Below are 22,243 nucleotides of genomic sequence, written 5' to 3' on the forward strand. Positions count from 1 at the left end.
TGTTGTTTACCACCATGTTCCTGCACTAATACCCCTTGAGCATGTCCTTGTGTTTCATGACAGAATAGCATAAAAGATCTGTCATATCTGGGTAATCCTAATGCTGGTGCTTGGGTAACTGTAGTTTTTATCTGCATAAAAGCTTTCTTCTGTTCTGATGTTAATATTACTGTTTTGTCTTTTGTATCTGTTAACGCATCATAGAGGGGCTGCATTATGAGGGATGCGTTGGCAATCCATTCCATCAACACCCTGTTAGAACTAGAAATGCTCCTGGTGGTAGTGGGCTCTGGCACTGTCTGTATAGCTGATATCCTATCTTGTGTGAAATGTCTTATACCTTGAGAAATACAATGTCCTAAAAAGGTAACTTGTGCTTGAGCTGTTTGCAATTTTTCTTTTGACACTCTGCAATGTTGTTCACACAGAAAAATAAGTAATGATTTAGTTTCACTCTGACACTGTCCCTCTGTATCTGCACATAGGAGCAAATCATCCACATACTGCAACAACTGGGTGATCTCAAACTGTGGTCTCCTCCCTTGCAGTATGATGGACATTGCCTCTGTAAATGCAGATGGAGAGGTTGCCCCTCCTTAGGGTTATCTAGTCCAGCAATACTGTTTGCCCATGTTTGTAAAAGCTAAATAAAGCTGACACTCTGATGTAAGAGGTACAGAAAAAATAAAGAAATAAATTAGCCAAGTCTATTACTGTGTAATGAGTTGCTGTTGCTGGCATTTGGTTTAATAAGGTGTGTGGATTAGGCACTATAGGTACGTCCACCACCAACCATTTGTTTACCTCTCTTAGATCATGCACCATCCGGTATTCCTATTTACCATCTGCCCCCACCTTCCTTTTTAACAGAAATAAAGGGGTGCTCCATGGGGACCTACATTCTCTTATAACCCCTGTTTTCTGATATGCAGCAATCTGCTGCTGTATGGCCTTTCCCTGATCTCTGGTCAATGGGTATTATTTAATCTTTACTGGCACTACACCTGGTGAGTGTAACCGGTTGTACATCCAGTAATCCCACATCTGTTTTACCTTTAGACCATAATTTATTTATTTTTTTGACCCCACTGCAATTTTTAGGGGTTTACTAACATGTAAGGATACAGTACGTCCTGTTAGTCCTGTTCCAGGAATTGTCTGATTTGTTACATATTTCTTGGGAACATCTTCTGCCCTCAAAATGGTACGGCTTGCGCCAGTATCTATTATACAGTCAATTTGTTCCCCCCCCAGGTAGCGTCAATTGTATTATTCCCTTGGGATCTGAGGTATTAATAATGGATTGTGGGGGACCTGACACTGGACGGCCTATTTCCTATGGGCTATGTGCTGTTTGAACCCTTATTCAAATTGCTCCCTTTTCTCTGCCCATTCCTTATATTTCTGACAATCCCTTTTCATGTGCCCTGCTTTATGACAGAAGAAACATAACCCTTTCCTTACTGCTTCTTCTGGAGATACTTTCCTATTATCTCTGGTCTGTCTAGGGTCTATACTGAATTTGGGTTCTTACTCTTATCATAACTGCTGCATTCTGGGGATTTGGTTCAAACACCTCATTTGTAGTTACAGGATAAGCCTCTACAGATGTGTTTTGGTATGGGGGTGGACCTGTCCTTTTCTGAAAATACATCTGTGCACCCCCACAATGTTCACAGCCACAAGGATCATCATTAGTGCCTGTGGCTTCTTGCACACCTGTGTCCTGTGTCTGTTTTTATTAAACATCCAAGGCATTAAGGTACCTGCCCACCCTTGTATGGGAATGGGGCTGAAATGTCCTCCTGCATAAGGCAGTGGAGGAGCTGGTGGTGTAACTGGTGATAAGTGTGGAGGTGATGGATAATGAGGTGATCTGGTTAAGCCTTGTTGATCACAGGGTTCCCCTGACCAGGGCACTTGATTCCCACAAAATGGACAATTAGTGTTGGCATTAGGTACACATTTACCACCTCCTGGGCATTTCCTGCCATCCCTTACTGGTGTGGTAAATGGAGCCAAACTTGGGTATTTTGGGCTTAAATCAGGGGCTGTTAGTGATGCCTGTTGATTTACAAAAGGGATCACTGGGACAGGCCTCACAGTATTTGGACCACAATCTTCCATAAACTCAGTGTCTTGTGTTACCTCCTGTTCTTTATGTATGTCTTTGGCTACCTCTAACCAGGCCTGTACTTGCTTGCCTACTTTCTTACACTCTATCCAAGCCTTGTTTTCTTTTGCAAAGGTTTCCCATCTTACAGGATCCAGGGAACCCACACTGGGCATCCCTGCTTTCTGTAGTATCTTTTGAATATCTTTATGTGCACTTTTCCCCTCCCTGGATTCGACTAGATCCGCAGGAGCACATGGTAATTCTTTTACCATGCCTGTACTGCCCTGAGCCCCTATTATGGGTTACCGCTCCTAGTTTTTCCTGAATCCCGAGGAATCTTTATTTTATTCAAAAGAACATTCACTTATTCCTGCATTCCTACTGGGTAACTATACAACAAAACCTGTCTTATCAGCTTCAAATGCCTATGAGCTGGCAACCACCTAATAACTGCACAAGCTACTACTGAACTATCCCTGCACAAATTACTGGGTGGCTAATTTATTAGTCTTTATCTATCCTGGTAGCCAAATATGTTGACACCCTTTGAGGCAAGTATATACCACAGGGATCCTCTGATTTATTACAGCTATTAGATCAGGACTTATAAATGATCTGGTTTACTGTAATATAACTACACAAGTACATCCCTCACACTTTAGTTATATGTGGTTCATGTATCAGACTCTGGAGACCTGTTATCCCTGTCCTTAAAAAGACAATACAGTATTCCCAATGTCACTATAACACTCCCACAGATTATGACCCACTGTTCTAATCCTTCTGGCATGCTACACAGATGAATAAAATGTACATCCCTCCAGCCCCAGGCGCCCCTAGGGGTACCAACGAGGAAACGTGAAGGACCCTATCCCGAATCAATGGGCACCTTTCTCTGCACTCCTAAACACTTTTGCCGTGTTTAGGCGCTAGGTGTCACTTTTTACAGCTACTATGAGAGCAAAGAGATCAGTGAATGTCTCAACCCAGGGATCACATGTCTCAAAAGACAGGACAAGCCTCTAATAGCAGATGAGAGGTGCAGTCTTCGGTTGACCATTTAAAGATCTGGTTCCTTTATATACATCTCACAGTTAGCACACAAACAATCACACTCCTTTCACTCACTTCAAGACAAGACAACTTATACTTTATAAGAGCAGGTTTGGCATACAATATATTCATAGATCCCCGATTAGCCCATCCATACTGAACCCCACAATATTAATTAGGAAGCGCAGAAGAGAGCATTGAAAAGCGCATTTGTTTTTCAATACTCACCGATCGGAATTTGCTTTTGCAGTTCCAAATTTTTAAGTGGATATTCGTCAGTACAGACAGGCAGTTGGGGATCCCGGACGAGCCCCCAGAAATGTTGGGGGTGATGAGGCTTCCTACCCCTGGATCACGGTATGCAAAACACTACTCCTGTGCTTTATCAATTTTCCTAACAGCCGGCTGGGAAGATAAGGAAACTCAACACAATCTGTGATGAATTGCACTTAGCTCTCAGAGATACATCCCCTTTGAGCACGTCTTTTATAAGTTCAGAAAACTGCTGTCACAAACATTTTCCAAAAATGGTTTGACAGAAAAGAATACACATGATTGGTTTAACAAGTACATAGGATGTGTCAATGCATCTTCAGTTTGTCTTTTTTCACAATGTCCAGATTTAGTATCCTATTCTGGGATCCTTCAGCTGCTGTTGTCTTGTAACTGCTCGTTCAGTATACCGTAATGTGCTTCAATCTCATATTTGTGTAAAGGAAAATGGCTTTTTCTGATAAATCATACAGTATGTTTTAAATAAACACTATAAATTATTATAGACTCTCACAATCGCTGTGGAGAGGCACTGTGCAGCGGGGGAGGCGTCGGCTGTTAGACAGGGAAGGCGCTCTCTCCTGGCATGCATTTAACCCCAGGGACACTGGAGCTTTTCCGCTCTGCCACAGCCTGCTGTCCCTGGGGCTTGTGGAAGCGCAGGTTAATACATGGCTCCACTCGCAGGCAGCCCCCAGGGAGCCCCCTGCCCGGGGGGTTAAGGCCTGTGTTCTCCGACGGGTACCCTCCGCGGAACCCGCCGCTTACCTGCCCCCTTGAATCCAGCCACCTCTAGCCGTGATCTCAGACCCCCACCAGCATCCCTGGATCGGTACCGGCGTTCTGGTCCGGCGGGGTGAAGGAGCGATAGCATGGACGTCTGTAGACTGTCTATGCTGTACTGCTCTAGATGTGCAGCCACAACTGCCTTGAAAAAAATCTTCAGGGGCTTTAACAGCCCCACTCTGTAGAGGTGAACCGACTCCTGGCCGGGCACCAACGAAACTGATTGCCTTGGCTAGGGGGGTGGGGTATAGGAGAGGGACCCCAGTGCATCCTGGGAGGCTGAAAATTTAACTCTGTGGTGCCTGATGACTACCGCCATCGCCTATACCCCAAGGTATCCTGTGGAACCCTATGGACCCTGAAGTAGAAATATACATTTTTTTATCTTGTATATTACCTTATGCTGCTATCATTATTGCGAGTGTAATTTTTGATTGTATACATGTTTAGTAATAGATTGTTATGTAGAATTTAGACATTCCTCTATTCTGTATGTCTTATCTGATTTTCTTTAGCTGTATGTTCCACTGGTGTAGTCTTCCCTCTAAAAAGAACTATAGGACTATGTACTTACATGGTAACCTCAACGAGCTTCCAGAACAATGGAATTAGGTTTTTGGGGTGTCTTGTATTCCTAATTCTAGCTCCAGATGGATGGGGGATTTTTCCCCCTGTAATATCTCTCTGCATCATACAAAAGGCCTTTTATTAATCACTCTTCCATTTAATTGTCTGACATGAATGACAGCCGGGCAGAGCATCATGGGACGTGCGTGTTGCAAAGCTGCCCAAACCCAATGTTAGGAGCTGCATCTGGGGACCCCAAAGTGAGCAGCAATCCTGAGCTACATCTAATTGTGGTTATTTACTAACTGACTGAACTAATCGGGCCCCAAGTGATGGAAATCCTGGGGGCCCCTCCGCCATCAGCCTATCTTCTGATGAAGTGTCTACTCTTAGCCTGGTCTCCAATGCAATATAAAATAGTTAGAAGTTTTTAGACATGGGAAGACGGGTGACCGGAAATACATTGGAGGAGACACCGATTACACTTTAGGACTCTTTATGGTCGGAGACACAACAGTGCAGCAACAAATTACAAAATAATTATTATTCTGGATTCCAGAGCAGAAATGAGTCAATAAAGCAGCTACAGAGCGATAGACGATCATCCTCCGTGTGTGAGTACATCTGGCCCCCTGCATAAAACGCAGAGTCACCAGGAGATGCCGAACCACCGCCCGCACGCGTCTCCTGTACAGCTCGGCAGCGCAGTACAAAGGAAATGTCTGGAAAGAATAAATATTAGTGCGGGTGAAGCCTGAACGTGTGGGGAGTTTATTCCTCGGCCATGGCCTCTGGTTGGTCTTGGAAGCAGTGCGCGGTTCCATTGAGTAGGTCCACCAATAAGGAGAGCAGCTCAGAGTGTTGCTCCTCCTCTTGGGGAGACAAAAGGGGGACCTGTTCCCTCAGGTTTCTGTCCACAATTTGGGATATAGCGCGATGCAGGTCACCCAGTAACGTAATGGTGCGGCTGTCACTTTCCAGCTTCAGGAGATCCGAGTTAGAGAGGGCGACCACCATCTGCTCGCCGTTTCCTGCAAGAGACACAGGAGCATAACAAACGGGTTCCTGGCTGACATGCCGTTACGCAGAGGTTACCCAAAAAGTGTAATTTCACACCCATCCATGTTACCTATGTCTGGCCCTCAGTCCCTCGCTCTATACAGCGTATTTATTGTGTGGGGGCCTGATTCATTACTGGTCGCTATTGTGATCGCAGCCGCAATTACGCACGCAGGACTATTGCCAAAATGTACTAATGACTGCATGTGCAAAGCCAGCACAGACGCCCAAAAGCCGGCACAGAGACCCCCCAAAAGCCGGCACAGAGACCCCCACACCCACTTTTGCACATCTGTAATACTTAGCAGTCCAGCGTATACATGGAGTAACATCAGGGCCTCACGCACAATTACAACAGCTCTGACCTTACTCAGGAATTGCTAACCTCGTCGCACACAGGGAGAGCTCAGGCTGCGCATGACGTCACAGTAGCTAATTTATGCACGTCCCTGTAACGGCGTTCTGCAATTCGACGACCACCCCCCCGTCAAGACACCCCCAAACAATAACTCTGCGATGGGTCTGCGTGGTCTCTGCGATTGCAGTGTTGCCTTTGCTCACTGCGATGCATACAGATACACAGTACGCAACAATCCGCCGTACGCGTGCACAATCGCAATACAGATCCGTAATGAATCAGGCTCTGGAGTCTTCCCTCACACGTGAACTGTCCAGGAATCTATCACCAGCTCTAAGGCCACGATACGTACGTCTCACATAGACCGAGGCGTCAGACATCAGCAGGACGGCCAGCGGGTGCACCATGGAGCTGTCCCGCACAAAGACGGCACCAGAGGACTTCACGGCCTGGAAGTAGGTGAGCCACGGCGTGCGGAAAACGTGTCCATCCCTAAAACACAAAACATGGCTGGTTACTCAGTATACACAAGTGAGCCTAATTTACAGAACCAAAAGACCAAACATAGGGCCGTATTTAATTAGGTGCGAAAAGCCGTGATCGGCGAAAAAGTATCGCCGTTTGAGTCTTTTCACCAGGCGGAAACTATTCGCCGTATTCAATTGCAAAGACTTTTCGCGTACCCGGAAAGTCAATGCAATGTAACAGGTAAAAAAGTTTTGCTATGAATGACAGGACTATTTATTTTCACCCCCCAAAAAAAACTTGTGCAAAGCCGCTATTTTGGAGCAATTGACAGCACTTAAGTACCCCAAACAGCTTCAGTAGGGTTAATCGGGGACATCTAGATTGATCCCCAATCTTAGTGCATCTTTTGGGGGGGTGAGGCTGATTTCCTCAATTTTGCCAACACTTTTCGCCTGTTAGAGTTTCACCGGGATGCGTTTTCACGTCCTTTGGAATTGAATATGGCGAATAGTGGGAGCGCACGCAATACTTTTTCGTATGCAAAGCTGGCGATGTCGGCAAAAAGTCCGGAAAGTATCGCAGGTGCGAAAACAATTGAATACGGGCCATAGGCGGCCATGTTATTGCAATAAGCTCGGAAGCTCCCCCACCCTCTAATAATGGCGGCTAGCGAGGGCAGCAGTTGTGAAACAGAGATCATGTGATCAATCGGAGCCAATGTCCTGCAAGCTGGCTCCTGATGACATCACAGCATGCTCCTGCCAGAACGTAAAATGGACACATTGCTGCTAATAAATGATTGGATGGCTCAGTCCATGTGACATAAAGGAGGGAGGAACAATGTGCCCTGTAACACGCTTATGGTATGGGCTGCGTTACACACAGGTGCCAGGAGGGCGGCAGTGGTCACAGGAGGGGTGGGGGATTTGTACATTGTATCATCCACACATAACATGCCAGATACAACACTTGCCATAACTTGCTGAATGGAGCGATCGCGCTCGGTATAAACCCAGCGACTACAGAGAATTAATGTAACGGTTTTCCCATTAAATAAACGCTAAATGCCCAGCAAGTAAAAGCCATTTTGAGGTAATGAAGACGACACATTGCGACGTCTGCGGTTGGTCACCTGTTAACGGTGCTCTTATGAAGAAGGACGTTTCCGGTCTTTGTCTTGTAAACGAGGCTGTTGGGACGGAACTTCCCGCGGAGCACTTGACCACGTGCGACCTAAAGGAGATGGAAGCGGCACAACGTTTAGGTGACATTGTAAAGGGTCAGGTGAGGCGCTCCGGAACCGGCCCAGTATCAGAACCCCTTTCTCGCTCACCTGGATGAGTTTGGGGTACAGTCCGGCAACTAGAATTCCTTTCACCAGCTCATCCTGGTCACTAAACTGGTTGCACTGGGCGTATTCATCCGTACATTCGTTTGCATCAGAAACCAAGAACGCGTCACGTACATTGGAGGAAAACTGCGTGATGAGACCTGCGGATAAGTATATAGATGTAATATCAGAATCGCCTCAACATTAAGGATGTTTTGTGACAGAAGAGAACCAGACATTAGGCCTACAGGCCTGGGCACAGGAATACGTCCTAAGGGCTCGGTGCTAAAGGGAGGTACGGCTTGTATGAAGCTCTGCCCCTCTCCCTCCCTACTTTCCTCACCTTGGATGAACCGCAGTGCAGCTCTGCCCCTCTCCTCTACTTTCCTCACCTTGGATAAACCGCAGCGCAGCTCTGCCCCTCTCCCTACTTTCCTCACCTTGGATAAACCGCAGCGCAGCTCTGCCCCTCTCCTCTACTTTCCTCACCTTGGATAAACCGCAGCGCAGCTCTGCCCCTCTCCCTACTTTCCTCACCTTGGATAAACCGCAGTGCAGCTCTGCCCCTCTCCCCACTTTCCTCACCTTGGATAAACCGCAGCGCAGCTCTGCCCCTCTCCCTACTTTCCTCACCTTGGATAAACCGCAGTGCAGCTCTGCCCCTCTCCCTACTTTCCTCACCTTGGATAAACCGCAGTGCAGCCCTGCCCCTCTCCCTACTTTCCTCACCTTGGATAAACCTGCAGTGCAGCTCTGCCCCTCTCCCACTTTCCTCACCTTGGATAAACCTGCAGTGCAGCTCTGCCCTTCTCCCACTTTCCTCACCTTGGATAAACCGCAGTGCAGCTCTGCCCCTCTACCACTTTCCTCACCTTGGATAAACCTGCAGTGCAGCTCTGCCCCTCTCCCACTTTCCTCACCTTGGATAAACCGCAGCGCAGCTCTGCCCCTCTCCCCACTTTCCTCACCTTGGATAAACCGCAGCGCAGCTCTGCCCCTCTCCCCACTTTCCTCACCTTGGATAAACCTGCAGTGCAGCTCTGCCCCTCTCCCACTTTCCTCACCTTGGATCGACCGCAGCGCAGCTCTGCCCTTCTCTCCACTTTCCTCACCTTGGATAAACCGCAGCGCAGCTCTGCCCCTCTCCCCACTTTCCTCACCTTGGATAAACTGCAGCGCAGCTCTGCCCCTCTCCTCACTTACCTCACCTTGGATAAACCTGCAGTGCAGCTCTGCCCCTCTCCCCACTTTCCTCACCTTGGATAAACCTGCAGTGCAGCTCTGCCCCTCTCCCACTTTCCTCACCTTGGATCGACCGCAGCGCAGCTCTGCCCCTCTCTCCACTTTCCTCACCTTGGATAAACCGCAGCGCAGCTCTGCCCCTCTCCCCACTTTCCTCACCTTGGATAAACCGCAGCGCAGCTCTGCCCCTCTCCCTACTTTCCTCACCTTGGATAAACCTGCAGTGCAGCTCTGCCCCTCTCCCCACTTTCCTCACCTTGGATAAACCGCAGCGCAGCTCTGCCCCTCTCCCCACTTTCCTCACCTTGGATAAACCGCAGCGCAGCTCTGCTCCTCTCCCCACTTTCCTCACCTTGGATAAACCGCAGCGCAGATCTGCCCCTCTCCCCACTTTCCTCACCTTGGATAAACCGCAGCGCAGCTCTGCCCCTCTCCCCACTTTCCTCACCTTGGATAAACCGCAGCGCAGCTCTGCTCCTCTCCCCACTTTCCTCACCTTGGATGAACCGCAGCGCAGCTCTGCCCCTCTCCCCACTTTCCTCACCTTGGATAAACCGCAGCGCAGATCTGGACAACAGGTTATCTTCCATAAAGTCATCTCGGGAAACGCTGCTTCTCCCGCCGTGGACCTCCTTCAAGGCACGGAAAACCCGGACGAATGCCAGATGGTCGCTGCACGCTTCCCCGCTGTATCCTGTCTTCACCTGTAAACACAAACTGTCCTCAGTCACCGACATCACTACAAGTCATGCTTACAGGATTGCCCTGTTTGAGCTCAACACGTCAATGCTTGGAGCAGGGTGTGCTGCGTGGACAGCAGAGAGTAGAGCAGCGCAAAGAGGCTGCATCACTTGGTCTCACTCACCTTGTTAACCTCTGACCTGTTCAGCAGCCCACCATGAAAGGGGTCCTTGGTCAGACAGGACACAATGACTAGCAGGGGGTGGAGGCAGCGGAATATAGAGGCCAGGACAATGGCTTTAGCCAGGCTGGGATCAGTAGAGATGTTGGCGATACGATGGCCAAGTAACGTCAGCTCTTCCTCTTCATTCAGCACCACTAGGGGGCACAAGACGTAGGAATCAGTCTGACAGTATGCCAGGGCCTGACCGCACACGGGGGTATAGCATCTAATTCACAACCCACCCAAATAAACCATCAACTCTGCAGCACAAGGGTTAATCCTGGCCGCAGCCCGCCCCGCTCTATTGTAGCCCCAGCCCGCCCCGCCCTACTGTAGCCCCAGCCCGCCCTACTGCAGCCCCAGCCCGCCCCGCCCTACTGCAGCCCCAGCCCGCCCCGCCCTACTGCAGCCCCAGCCCGCCCCGCTCTACTGTAGCCCCAGCCCGCCCCACCCTACTGTAGCCCCAGCCCGCCCCGCCCTACTGTAGCCCCAGCCCGCCCCGCCCTACTGTAGCCCCAGCCCGCCCCGCCCTACTGTAGCCCCAGCCCGTCCCGCTCTATTGCAGCCCCAACCCGCCCCGCTCTATTGCAGCCCCAACCCGCCCCGCCCTACTGTAGCCCCAGCCCGCCCCGCCCTACTGTAGCCCCAGCCCGCCCCGCCCTACTGTAGCCCCAGCCTGCCCCGCCCTACTGTAGCCCCAGCCTGCCCCGCTATGCTGGGAGTCTACTCCGGTGTGTAACAAGTGACAGGGATTACACAGGATATACTGGGAGCCTATTCTGGTGTGTAATAAGTGACAGGGATTACACAGGATATACTGGGAGCCTATTCCGGTGTGTAATAAATGCTGGGATTACACAGGATATACTGGGAGTCTATTCCGGTGTGTAATAAGTGACAGTGATTACACAGGATATACTGGGAGTCTGTTCTGGTGTGTAATAAATGCAGGGATTACACAGGATATACTGGGAGTCTGTTCTGGTGTGTAATAAATGACAGGGATTACACAGGATATACTGGGAGTCTATTCCGGTGTGTAATAAATGCAGGGATTACACAGGATACACTGGGAGCCTATTCCTGTGTGTAATAAGTGACAGGGATTACACAGGATATACTGGGAGCCTATTCCGGTGTAATAAGTGACAGGGATTACATAGGATATACTGGGAGCCTATTCCTGTGTGTAATAAATGCAGGGATTACACAGGATATACTGGGAGCCTATTCCGGTGTGTAATAAGTGACAGGGATTACACAGGATATACTGGGAGTCTATTCCAGTGTGTAATAAGTGACAAGGATTACACAGGATATACTGGGAGTCTATTCCGGTGTGTAATAAATGCAGGGATTACACAGGATATACTGGGAGCCTATTCCTGAGTGTAATAAATGACAGGGATTACACTGGATATACTGGGAGTCTATTCCGGTGTGTAATAAATGCAGGGATTACACAGGATATACTGGGAGTCTATTCCGGTGTGTAATAAGTGACAGGGATTACACAGGATATACTGGGAGCCTATTCCGGTGTGTAATAAGTGACAGGGATTACATAGGATATACTGGGAGCCTATTCCTGTGTGTAATAAATGCAGGGATTACACAGGATATACTGGGAGCCTATTCCGGTGTGTAATAATAAGTGACAGGGATTACACAGGATATACTGGGAGTCTATTCCTGTGTGTAATAAATGCAGGGATTACACAGGATATACTGGAAGCCTATTCCGGTGTGTAATAAGTGACAGGGAATACACAGGATATACTGGGAGCCTATTCCGGTGTGTAATAAGTGACAGGGATTACACAGGATATACTGGGAGCCTATTCCGGTGTGTAATAAATGACAGGGATTACACAGGATATACTGGGAGTATTCCGGTGTGTAATAAGTGACAGGGATTACACAGGATATACTGGGACTCTATTCAATGACAAACAATATTATTATGTCTATAAACGACACACTGAGGATGGACGTGGCCCTCATCCGCCCAAACTAATGTCAGCGCAGAGCGTCACCCCACAGAACGAGACGCAGCGCCACCATGTATGTACGTACGTCTATGTGCAGACAGGACTGTTCCGATACTTACTGATATCCTGGAGGAAGCGCACTGCGTCTGCGATAGAGCGCCGGTCCGGACTCTCCAGGGCCTGGGAGAGGAACTCTACAGCCTGTAAGCAGGTGAGAATGACATTAGGCCTGTGCCATAAGGTAGCGTAATAAGACTCGCTCATGTGCTCTGCAGCGCACAATCTCACCGTCATCTCTGGCGTGTGTATCTTGGCCTGTACTACCAGGTTTTCCAGGGGGGTGCGCAGAATCTCAGGCACCTGGAATGTCGGCATTACTTGATGCTGCTGGCGAGTGAAGAGATGGTAAGAGAATCCTGGCTGGCAGCGCCCGGCTCGGCCGCGCCGCTGAGTCACGTTGGATTTGGACACCCAGGTAGTTTCCAGGCACGAAACCTATAGGAGCAAAGCTGGGAATTGGTGCACAGAGAACCCCGAGTGCATACTGGAATCTATGGGCAAACATAAGGTCACAGTACAAGTGCTTCTGAGCATTGCTCTCATTGCAGTCTGTGTACATTATTCCCTTCCCCCGCCTCCGGCCCATGCACATTATTCCCCTCCCCCTCCCCTGGCCCGTGCACATTATTCCGCTCCCCCACCTCCGGCCCGTGCACATTATTCCTCTCCCACGCCTCGTGCACATAATTCCTCTCCCCCGGCCCGTGAACATTATTCCCCTCCCCCGCCTCCGGCCCGTGCACATTATTCCCCTCCCCCCCTCCAGTCCGCGCACTAGTATTCCCCTCCCCACACCCGGCCTGTGCACATTATTCCACTCCTCGCACTAGGGATGCCATCGACTATTCATAATCATCGATTGTTTATGGCCGATGTCTAATTCTTTTGACATCGATGGGGGGACAACCAGATGGTTTCCCTCCATCGAGGTCCAAGCATAACCGAATGTTTTTTGTTTTTTTTTTATAAAAGGTGCCGGGACACTGAGCATAGCTTGGTCCCCCGCTCCCAGTTTCTGGTTGGCCCACGGGCCAGTCAGTCAAAAAACAGGGATGATCTTCAGTTGGTGAAACCATTGATGGTCACCCTTTGCATAGATGGTAACCATCGATGGCTACTTGCTATTTTGCCATCAATGGTAACCATGCTGATGGCCATCTCTAGTATGGATTTTGGGGGGTTAAATTGCCTGCAGTGCTTGATGTACCTTTGTCCTGAGGTCGTACCGCTGCTCCTTATGCATCCCGGTGTCTACAACATGCACGATGTCATCAATGGTAACTGAGGTCTCGGCAATATTGGTGCTCAGAACTATTTTACGGACCCCAGGAGACGGGCGCTCGAAGATGGCTTGCTGATTCATCAAGGGGACATTAGAATGAACTACAAGGGAAAACAGCCGAGAAACACATTCAGGAATGAACCCATCCTGGGACAGAAAATGGGATTTATGTACTGAAATGCTTTTCTCTGAGTCTTATTGGGAGGTAACTAGTATAATAATGCCGATACAACACAGATGGAAGGAGGGGGCGTCCAGTGTCCCTATAGGACTCAGAGCTTCTAAAATCCAAAGCAATAATGCTCAACGAGGCAGCCATGGAATAAGCAGAGGAAGACAGGGTCACTGCTTGGCTCCCAAGGGGGTGTGGCAAGCTGAGCCAGCTCTGCAATAGTCTAAATGATTGACTTGGCCCAGACCGGCTCGGACACCTCACCGATTGCACCAAGATTATAATTATTGAGTCCCGGGGCCCATCATGGAGTCCCTACTTCACTGGGTCTCATCAGCACTAGGTCCCTGCAGAAGAAGAGAAGGTGCACAGGGAGGAACAGGAGCTACCGCTGGCTGCAGTCTATAATCAGGTGACCTTACCTAATGGGGAACCACACACCGCAACCCCAAGGTTGTTCAGTGTGGGGCTGCCATGACAGGCACCAGGACCCTGTATCCACTGCTTGTAAGCAGGTCCTGATGCCTGAGCCACGACTTTCAACCAGTTTCCTGCTATCTGCGGTGGAGGTGACCAGAACGCACTGGAGGCGTTGGCAGTCACCGCAACAGCATCCAGTTTCCCAAGCAGCCAATGGGGGTATAGAGGGGAGGAGCTTGAGCTTTTGACCGTGTATATGCTCCTCCCATGGCACGCTATACCCCCTGGTGTCTCAGTGTTCCCCATGGATGAATGAGTGATAATAATCTGGTGATCTGACAATTTAGTTACTAGTATTACACTACAATGATTTAATGACAATTCACCTGTTGGGAAAATTCTAGTATTGACAATAGAGTTCTGCTGAATCTGTACATTGCCGACACAATTAGCATATACTTGTTACAGTGCTGCCTCCAATAGTGTTAGCAGGTAAGAGACTAGATACCGATCTATATAGCAAGGGCCTGAGAATGCTCACAGCTAGTGATGTCACAGGTGTTCCTGTACAGATACATAAGCCGGACACAGTGCACATGGGATGCAATCGGAAAACAGACTGTCTTAATCCTGACAGCCAGCTACCCGATTGCTTTATCCCGGCGTGGGATAAATGACCGGCGTCTATATCTAGACGCCTATCATTTACCCGACGCCGGGAGACCGGCGCCCGGCATCCCGATCTAAGGGAGGATGGGCGCCGCCAGCGGACAGCCGCGGGGGGAGGTGGGAGGGTTAGGTTTAGGGCACCCGGAGGGGACTTAGGGTTAGGCACCCCCAGGGAGGGTTAGGCTAGGGACCCCCTTGGGGGGGACTTAGGTTTAGGCACTTAGAGGGGGGATTAGGGTTAGGCTCTTGGGGGGGAGGTTAGGGTTAGGCGGTTAGGTTAGTAGATACTTACCTTAGGGACGATCGGGATTTCCAGCGCTGTCGGGCTTCCGCTGCCGGGAACTCTGCTTTTGTCGGCCAATCGCTGCCGGGATTCGAACTGTCGGCCACAGGGCCAGCGGTATTTCATACTGATTCCGTGCACATCGGGAGACCAGGAACAGAAGTCCTAGTGATGTCACAGGTGTTCCTGTACAGATACATAAACCGGACACAGTGCACATCGGGGTACCAGGAACAGAAGTCCTAGTGATGTCACAGGTGTTCCTGTACAGATACATAAGCCGGACACAGTGCACATCGGGGTACCAGGAACATAAGTCCTAGTGATGTCACAGGTGTTCCTGTACAGATACATAAACCGGACACAGTGCACATCGGGGTACCAGGAACATAAGTCCTAGTGATGTCACAGGTGTTCCTGTACAGATACATAAGCCGGACACAGTGCACATCGGGGTACCAGGAACAGAAGTCCTAGTGATGTCACAGGTGTTCCTGTACAGATACATAAGCCGGACACAGTGCACATCGGGGTACCAGGAACATATACTACACTATCAGTGTCAGCCAGGACTGGAGGGGTCCGTGCTCTCACAATGTCACATCGCATCTAAAAAGGCCACCAGAGAGGGCGACCGGGGGTGAAGGTCTCACATTACATCACATTTGCTTCAGGTTACCAGTAAATGATTCCACCCACCTGGTAAAATAAGGTGCTGCCCATTCTGATATGCCAACTTCTCCTGCAATAGCTGCTGGACCCCGCGGATCTCCTGCCAACCAGGGAGGAAGCAGAGGATGCCCCCTAAGAAACAGACACGCATCTGCAGTAAGGACCTGGGGGGAATATGACACACGACAGAGACCTGGAGAAATCCTAATTTACTGACCAGGAACAGAACCAGAGCCCGGAGGTCTGTATATTACCGAGTACAGGAGTTTCCTATTACAGGAAGGGTGTAAGGCATAAAACACACAGCGAGTATAACTGGGGATGGGGGACATTATTACGTCACCAACACTTATTACACTACAAAGGGTACAAACTGTATGGAGTCTAAGTCCATGGGAGAGGACAGGAATCCACCGTTTGTTTTTATTGCATTTATGATGATATAAATAAAGAGAACAATTATCTTATTCAGAATGTACTAAGACTGACCCTAGAGGTGCACTAATTTGTGCTGTGTTTGAGTCACACAGACCCAACACACAGACAATTTGTTAGGGCAAACTTGTGCAGGAAAGGGCAGAGTCAGTAATTACAGTAACCAGTGATCCAGAGGAAATAGCCTCCAATGTAATAATATAGATTTCCAAGCACAGAACATTAAGACATTAGAATTATTATTTAGCAGTAAGTTATTAGGGCACGCTGACGTTCGGCTTCAGGGACAGACCCCTGTAATGTACCTCCTTCACATCGCTAGCTGAACCCCTCCCTCTGCTGACACAACAACACGCACCTGGGAACCCCAAGAACGTAAGCTTCTATGCCAGTTAAGGACTTATCCGCAGGCTTGCCCACTGCTGCCACAGATTCCGGTGATTTATATGGGACCCCATGGATATAAGTAATTTGGATCTATTATGCTATTCCATCTGTGTCTCCCTCCCTAAACACCGGCCAATGATGTGTTGCTCCCACTGACCCAGCTCCATCCTCAACATCAGGTGGATGCGTGTACATCGCACGGGGAGCTCACTATCTGATAGCAGGACATATGGCCACAGATCTCTGTGATATATGGGATAATGCACTCCTGCTGTGTGTTATATGGCTGTTACAGGTCACCGAGCTATGTGGCCATGTGTCCTGCTGTGTGTTATATGGCTATTACAGGTCACCGAGCTCTGTGGCCATGTGTCCTGCTATCAGGTAGCTACACTGTGATATATGGGATAATGCACTCCCTGCTGTATGTTATATGGCTATTACAGGTCACCGAGCTCTGTGACCATGTGTCCTGCTATCAGGTAATGTCTCCTCTCCAATCTGCTACACTGTGATATATGGGATAATGCACTCCCTGCTGTGTGTTATATGGATATTACAGGTCACTGAGATCTGTGGCCATGTGTCCTGCTATCAGATAATGTCTCCTCTCCAATCTGCTACACTGTGATATATGGGATAATGCACTCCCTGCTGTGTGTTATATGGGTATTACAGGTCACCGAGTTCTGTGGCCATGTGTCCTGCTATCAGGTAGCTACACTGTGATATATGGGATAATGCACTCCCTGCTGTGTGTTATATGGTTATTACAGGTCACTGAGCTCTGTGGCCATGTGTCCTGCTATCAGGTAGCTACACTGTGATATATGGGATAATGCACTCCCTGCTGTGTGTTATATGGATATTACAGGTCACTGAGCTCTGTGGCCATGTGTTCTGCTATCAGGTAATGTCTCCTCTCCAATCTGCTACACTGTGATATATGGGATAATGCACTCCCTGCTGTGTTATATGGATATTACAGGTCACTGAGATCTGTGGCCATGTGTCCTGCTATCAGGTAGCTACACTGTGATATATGGGATAATGCACTCCCTGCTGTGTGTTATATGGTTATTACAGGTCACTGAGATCTGTGGCCATGTGTCCTGCTGTGTGTTATATGGGTATTACAGGTCACCGAGCTCTGTGGCCATGTGTCCTGCTATCAGGTAATGTCTCCTCTCCAATCTGCTACACTGTGATATATGGGATAATGCACTCCCTGCTGTGTGTTATATGGTTATTACAGGTCACTGAGCTCTGTGGCCATGTGTCCTGCTATCAGATAATGTCTCCTCTCCAATCTGCTACACTGTGATATATAGGATAATGCACTCCCTGCTGTGTGTTATATGGCTATTACAGGTCACTGAGCTCTGTGGCCATGTGTCCTGCTATCAGGTAGCTACACTGTGATATATAGGATAATGCACTCCCTGCTGTGTGTTATATGGATATTACAGGTCACTGAGATCTGTGGCCATGTGTCCTGCTATCAGGTAGCTACACTGTGATATATAGGATAATGCACTCCCTGCTGTGTGTTATATGGATATTACAGGTCACTGAGCTCTGTGGCCATGTGTCCTGCTATCAGGTAGCTACACTGTGATATATGGTATAATGCACTCCCTGCTGTGTGTTATATGGCTATTACAGGTCACTGAGCTCTGTGGCCATGTATCCTGCTATCAGATAATGTCTCCTCTCCAATCTGCTACACTGTGATATATAGGATAATGCACTCCCTGCTGTGTGTTATATGGTTATTACAGGTCACTGAGCTCTGTGGCCATGTGTCCTGCTATCAGGTAGCTACACTGTGATATATGGGATAATGCACTCCCTGCTGTGTGTTATATGGATATTACAGGTCACTGAGCTCTGTGGCCATGTGTTCTGCTATCAGGTAATGTCTCCTCTCCAATTTGCTACACTGTGATATATGGGATAATGCACTCCCTGCTGTGTTATATGGATATTACAGGTCACTGAGATCTGTGGCCATGTGTCCTGCTATCAGGTAGCTACACTGTGATATATGGGATAATGCACTCCCTGCTGTGTGTTATATGGTTATTACAGGTCACTGAGATCTGTGGCCATGTGTCCTGCTGTGTGTTATATGGGTATTACAGGTCACTGAGCTCTGTGGCCATGTGTCCTGCTATCAGGTAATGTCTCCTCTCCAATCTGCTACACTGTGATATATGGGATAATGCACTCCCTGCTGTGTGTTATATGGCTATTACAGGTCACTGAGCTCTGTGGCCATGTGTCCTGCTATCAGGTAGCTACACTGTGATATATAGGATAATGCACTCCCTACTGTGTGTTATATGGATATTACAGGTCACTGAGATCTGTGGCCATGTGTCCTGCTATCAGGTAGCTACACTGTGATATATAGGATAATGCACTCCCTGCTGTGTTATATGGATATTACAGGTCACTGAGCTCTGTGGCCATGTGTCCTGCTATCAGGTAATGTCTCCTCTCCAATCTGCTACACTGTGATATATAGGATAATGCACTCCCTGCTGTGTGTTATATGGCTATTACAGGTCACCGAGCTCTGTGGCCATGTATCCTGCTATCAGATAATGTTTCCTCTCCAATCTGCTACACTGTGATATATGGTATAATGCACTCCCTGCTGTGTGTTATATGGCTATTACAGGTCACCGAGCTCTGTGGCCATGTATCCTGCTATCAGATGTCTCCTCTCCAATCTGCTACACTGTGATATATAGGATAATGCACTCCCTGCTGTGTGTTATATGGGTATTACAGGTCACCGAGCTCTGTGGCCATGTCTCCTGCTATCAGGTAGCTACACTGTGATATATAGGATAATGCACTCCCTGCTGTGTGTTATATGGATATTACAGGTCACCGAGCTCTGTGGCCATGTCTCCTGCTATCAGGTAGCTACACTGTGATATATAGTATAATGCACTCCCTGCTGTGTGTTATATGGATATTACAGGTCACCGAGCTCTGTGGCCATGTGTCCTGCTATCAGGTAATGTCTCCTCTCCAATCTGCTACGAAGTGACCCGATATATAAATATAACACACAGCAGGGAGTGCATTATCCCATATATCACAGTGTAGCAGATTGGAGACATTACCTGATAGCAGGACACATGGCCACAGATCTCAGTGACCTGTAATAACCATATAACACACAGCAGGGAGTGCATTATCCCATATATCACAGTGTAGCAGATTGGAGAAGAGACATTACCTGATAGGAGGACACATGGCCACAGAGCTCGGTGACCTGTAATATCCATATAACACACAGCAGGGAGTGCATTATCCTATATATCACAGTGTAGCAGATTGCAGGACATAGATGTACAGAACTGTCCTCCGCCACCTATAGGTATAGTGGACTCTATAAATACCTGTACCATGGTCACTGATGTCTCTTACCTGGCTCTCCGTGTCGGTCTATGTGAAGGATGACGCTACTGATGAGATCCATATCGGGGACACAGTCTTCAAACATCTGATAAAAAAAAAAGAAGAAGAAGATTGTATGACTGACGCCTCCTGTGACGGGAGCAATGGGCGCTAATATTGGGCTGACCTTGGCATAAAGCAGACGGGACAGAGAACAGTGGTGTACGCACCACACGTAGCAATAACTGCAGGATATGACAGGGTATAAACCCACTATACAAATAGAAATGATCTATCAGCACAATATGGAAACCACAGATGTGCGCTGTGGTACTCTGGGCGCGTGGCGCCATCTAGCGGGGCTGTAGCCGTGAAAACTCAGCCAGAGAAGCTTTGTTCATTTTTCAACTTGCTAAAGTGTTTACAAGGTCCCATTCCCAAGTGTTAGAGCTTGGGCCACAGAAAGAGAGCAGCCCTTTATAAAAGGAAGTCCGCTCCGTGGGTCACCGCCTTGCCGTGTCCTCCCGACCACACTGAGGATATATACCATACGCCAATCCCTTCTATACATATTTCTATAGATGACGGAGGCGGGATGACTGCTCCCCAGTATCACATTCTGACAGATAGGAGATGAGATTCAGACCTAATGGCCTTACCTGACTGGTTTGATAAGGTGGTCTCCCCATCATCGAGAGGACCTCCTCCAAATAATGCTCCTTTACAGGGTACATAAACCCAGGTACCCTGACAATCGGGCAGTTTCCAAAGTACCGGGAGATGCGTTCATTATCCCCAGTGGCGCTCATCAGGATCACCTTGATGTTGGGGTTCAGTTCCTGAACATGCTTCAACAGAATGAGAAGAAAGTCAGTGTTCACGTCCCTCTCGTGGACTTCATCCACCACCACGTGGCTCACCCCCTCCAGTGCCGGGTTACTCTGCAGCTTCTTTAAGAGTACCCCCACGGTACAAAAGAGGGCGGCACCCCCACGGGGTGGCAGGTTGCTCTCCAGTCTGACCTGGTAACCCACATTACGACGTAGGCCGGGCCCCAACTCGTGGCCCACGCGGTGAGCTACCGACACGGCACTGATCCTGCGGGGCTGGGTGATCAGTATGTTACAGTGATAACCCTGCCCACTCAGGATGGCATCCTCCAGAATGAAGCGCGGGATACGTGTGGTCTTCCCGCACCCTGTGTCTCCTGCAATCACCACCACCGGATTGTTGTGTATGGTGGACAAGATGGCCTGACGATGTCTGTCTGCCGGCAGCTCCTGCAGAACCGTCCCCTGACTGTCCCTCCATCTGCTCTCCAGCATGTGACTGACATGGAAGGCTTTGTCCTCCGACAGCGGGCAATATGGCTGGCCTGTGATGGGATCACTGAAAGCGCTGGGCGGCTCATACGATTGGTCGGGTGTTTCCATCTGCCATGTTGCATAATCCTCTTCCCGGTACTGTGACTTTGTGGCCGTCTGTAAAGGATACTGAACCAGAGGATGGCATGGTCAGTTACTGCACGTTTATTCACTATATCAATCATTACATAGTTCCTATGTTATTATCGCCCAGTCACATGACATGACCCGGATGTGCTATATCTTCCCATATTACAGAGACTAGGGATAGAGGGTCTTGCAGAAAGAGTCCCCCTGAAAACGATTAGCAATAAACAGCTCAGAACATGGAATGACAGCAAATCGTCTGAATGAAAGCCATCGGATTACTATAACTGAGACCACATAATGGGGCAACATTGGTCCCGCTAGCAGGAAGTAACCCAGGTCTGAGACCCCAATTATAGAACCTCTCCATGTCAGCTCCTGTACAGTGCAATGTAAGCTATAGATCGGGGTATTCAGCAGGCGGCCTTAAAGCTTTCCTGGAACTACACAACCCAGCATGCCATGGGTCAGATGTTGAAATCCCCCTGCTATAGAGGTTACATTTAATGGGAGTTACATTAATCTAGATGTGACCTCATACACGATTACTACAGTCGCGCCAAACATCCCCCATTGGCGCAAATTACCAAAATGATCCACCTGGCAAAGGTCTTTTTGAAAGCTGGCCAGCCCGTCTTACGGACATAATAAAGAACTAAAAAGTCATCTGTCCTGAAAAAGTCCTGGATCTTATGAACAAAGATCCGCACTGCCCACATCCAGAGTACATAGGGCTGTCCCAGTCCAAGGCCAAATAGATTCAATTGGATTAAAAAAAATAATACTTTTAACTGAATGGAATGTTTGGTTTGAAGCACAGACATTTCCACATGGAAGACTAGGAAAGG

The 22,243-nt window shown here is 48.6% G+C and overlaps 1 protein-coding gene across 1 annotated transcript in view; it reads right to left on the reverse strand.

Moving 5' to 3' along the window:
• Positions 1–5,274: 5,274 nt before the first annotated feature.
• Positions 5,275–22,243, reverse strand: part of DHX30 (DExH-box helicase 30) — a 61,547-nt gene continuing 44,578 nt past the window's right edge. The window contains exons 8-19 of the mRNA XM_088458504.1: positions 20,604–21,437; positions 19,975–20,050; positions 15,733–15,837; positions 13,415–13,590; positions 12,436–12,642; positions 12,267–12,348; positions 10,118–10,311; positions 9,797–9,956; positions 8,014–8,171; positions 7,813–7,913; positions 6,565–6,704; positions 5,275–5,826 (exon numbers count right to left, since the gene is read on the reverse strand). Of these exons, the coding sequence (XP_088314630.1) occupies positions 5,567–5,826; positions 6,565–6,704; positions 7,813–7,913; positions 8,014–8,171; positions 9,797–9,956; positions 10,118–10,311; positions 12,267–12,348; positions 12,436–12,642; positions 13,415–13,590; positions 15,733–15,837; positions 19,975–20,050; positions 20,604–21,437 (2,493 nt within the window). The 3' untranslated portion in view covers positions 5,275–5,566. The remainder of the gene's footprint in view (positions 5,827–6,564; positions 6,705–7,812; positions 7,914–8,013; positions 8,172–9,796; positions 9,957–10,117; positions 10,312–12,266; positions 12,349–12,435; positions 12,643–13,414; positions 13,591–15,732; positions 15,838–19,974; positions 20,051–20,603; positions 21,438–22,243) is intronic.

The sequence above is a fragment of the Taudactylus pleione genome, unplaced genomic scaffold (assembly GCF_031769625.1).
Source record: "Taudactylus pleione unplaced genomic scaffold, aTauple2 ptg000838l, whole genome shotgun sequence".
In the NCBI taxonomy this organism is placed as follows: Eukaryota; Metazoa; Chordata; class Amphibia; order Anura; family Myobatrachidae; genus Taudactylus; species Taudactylus pleione.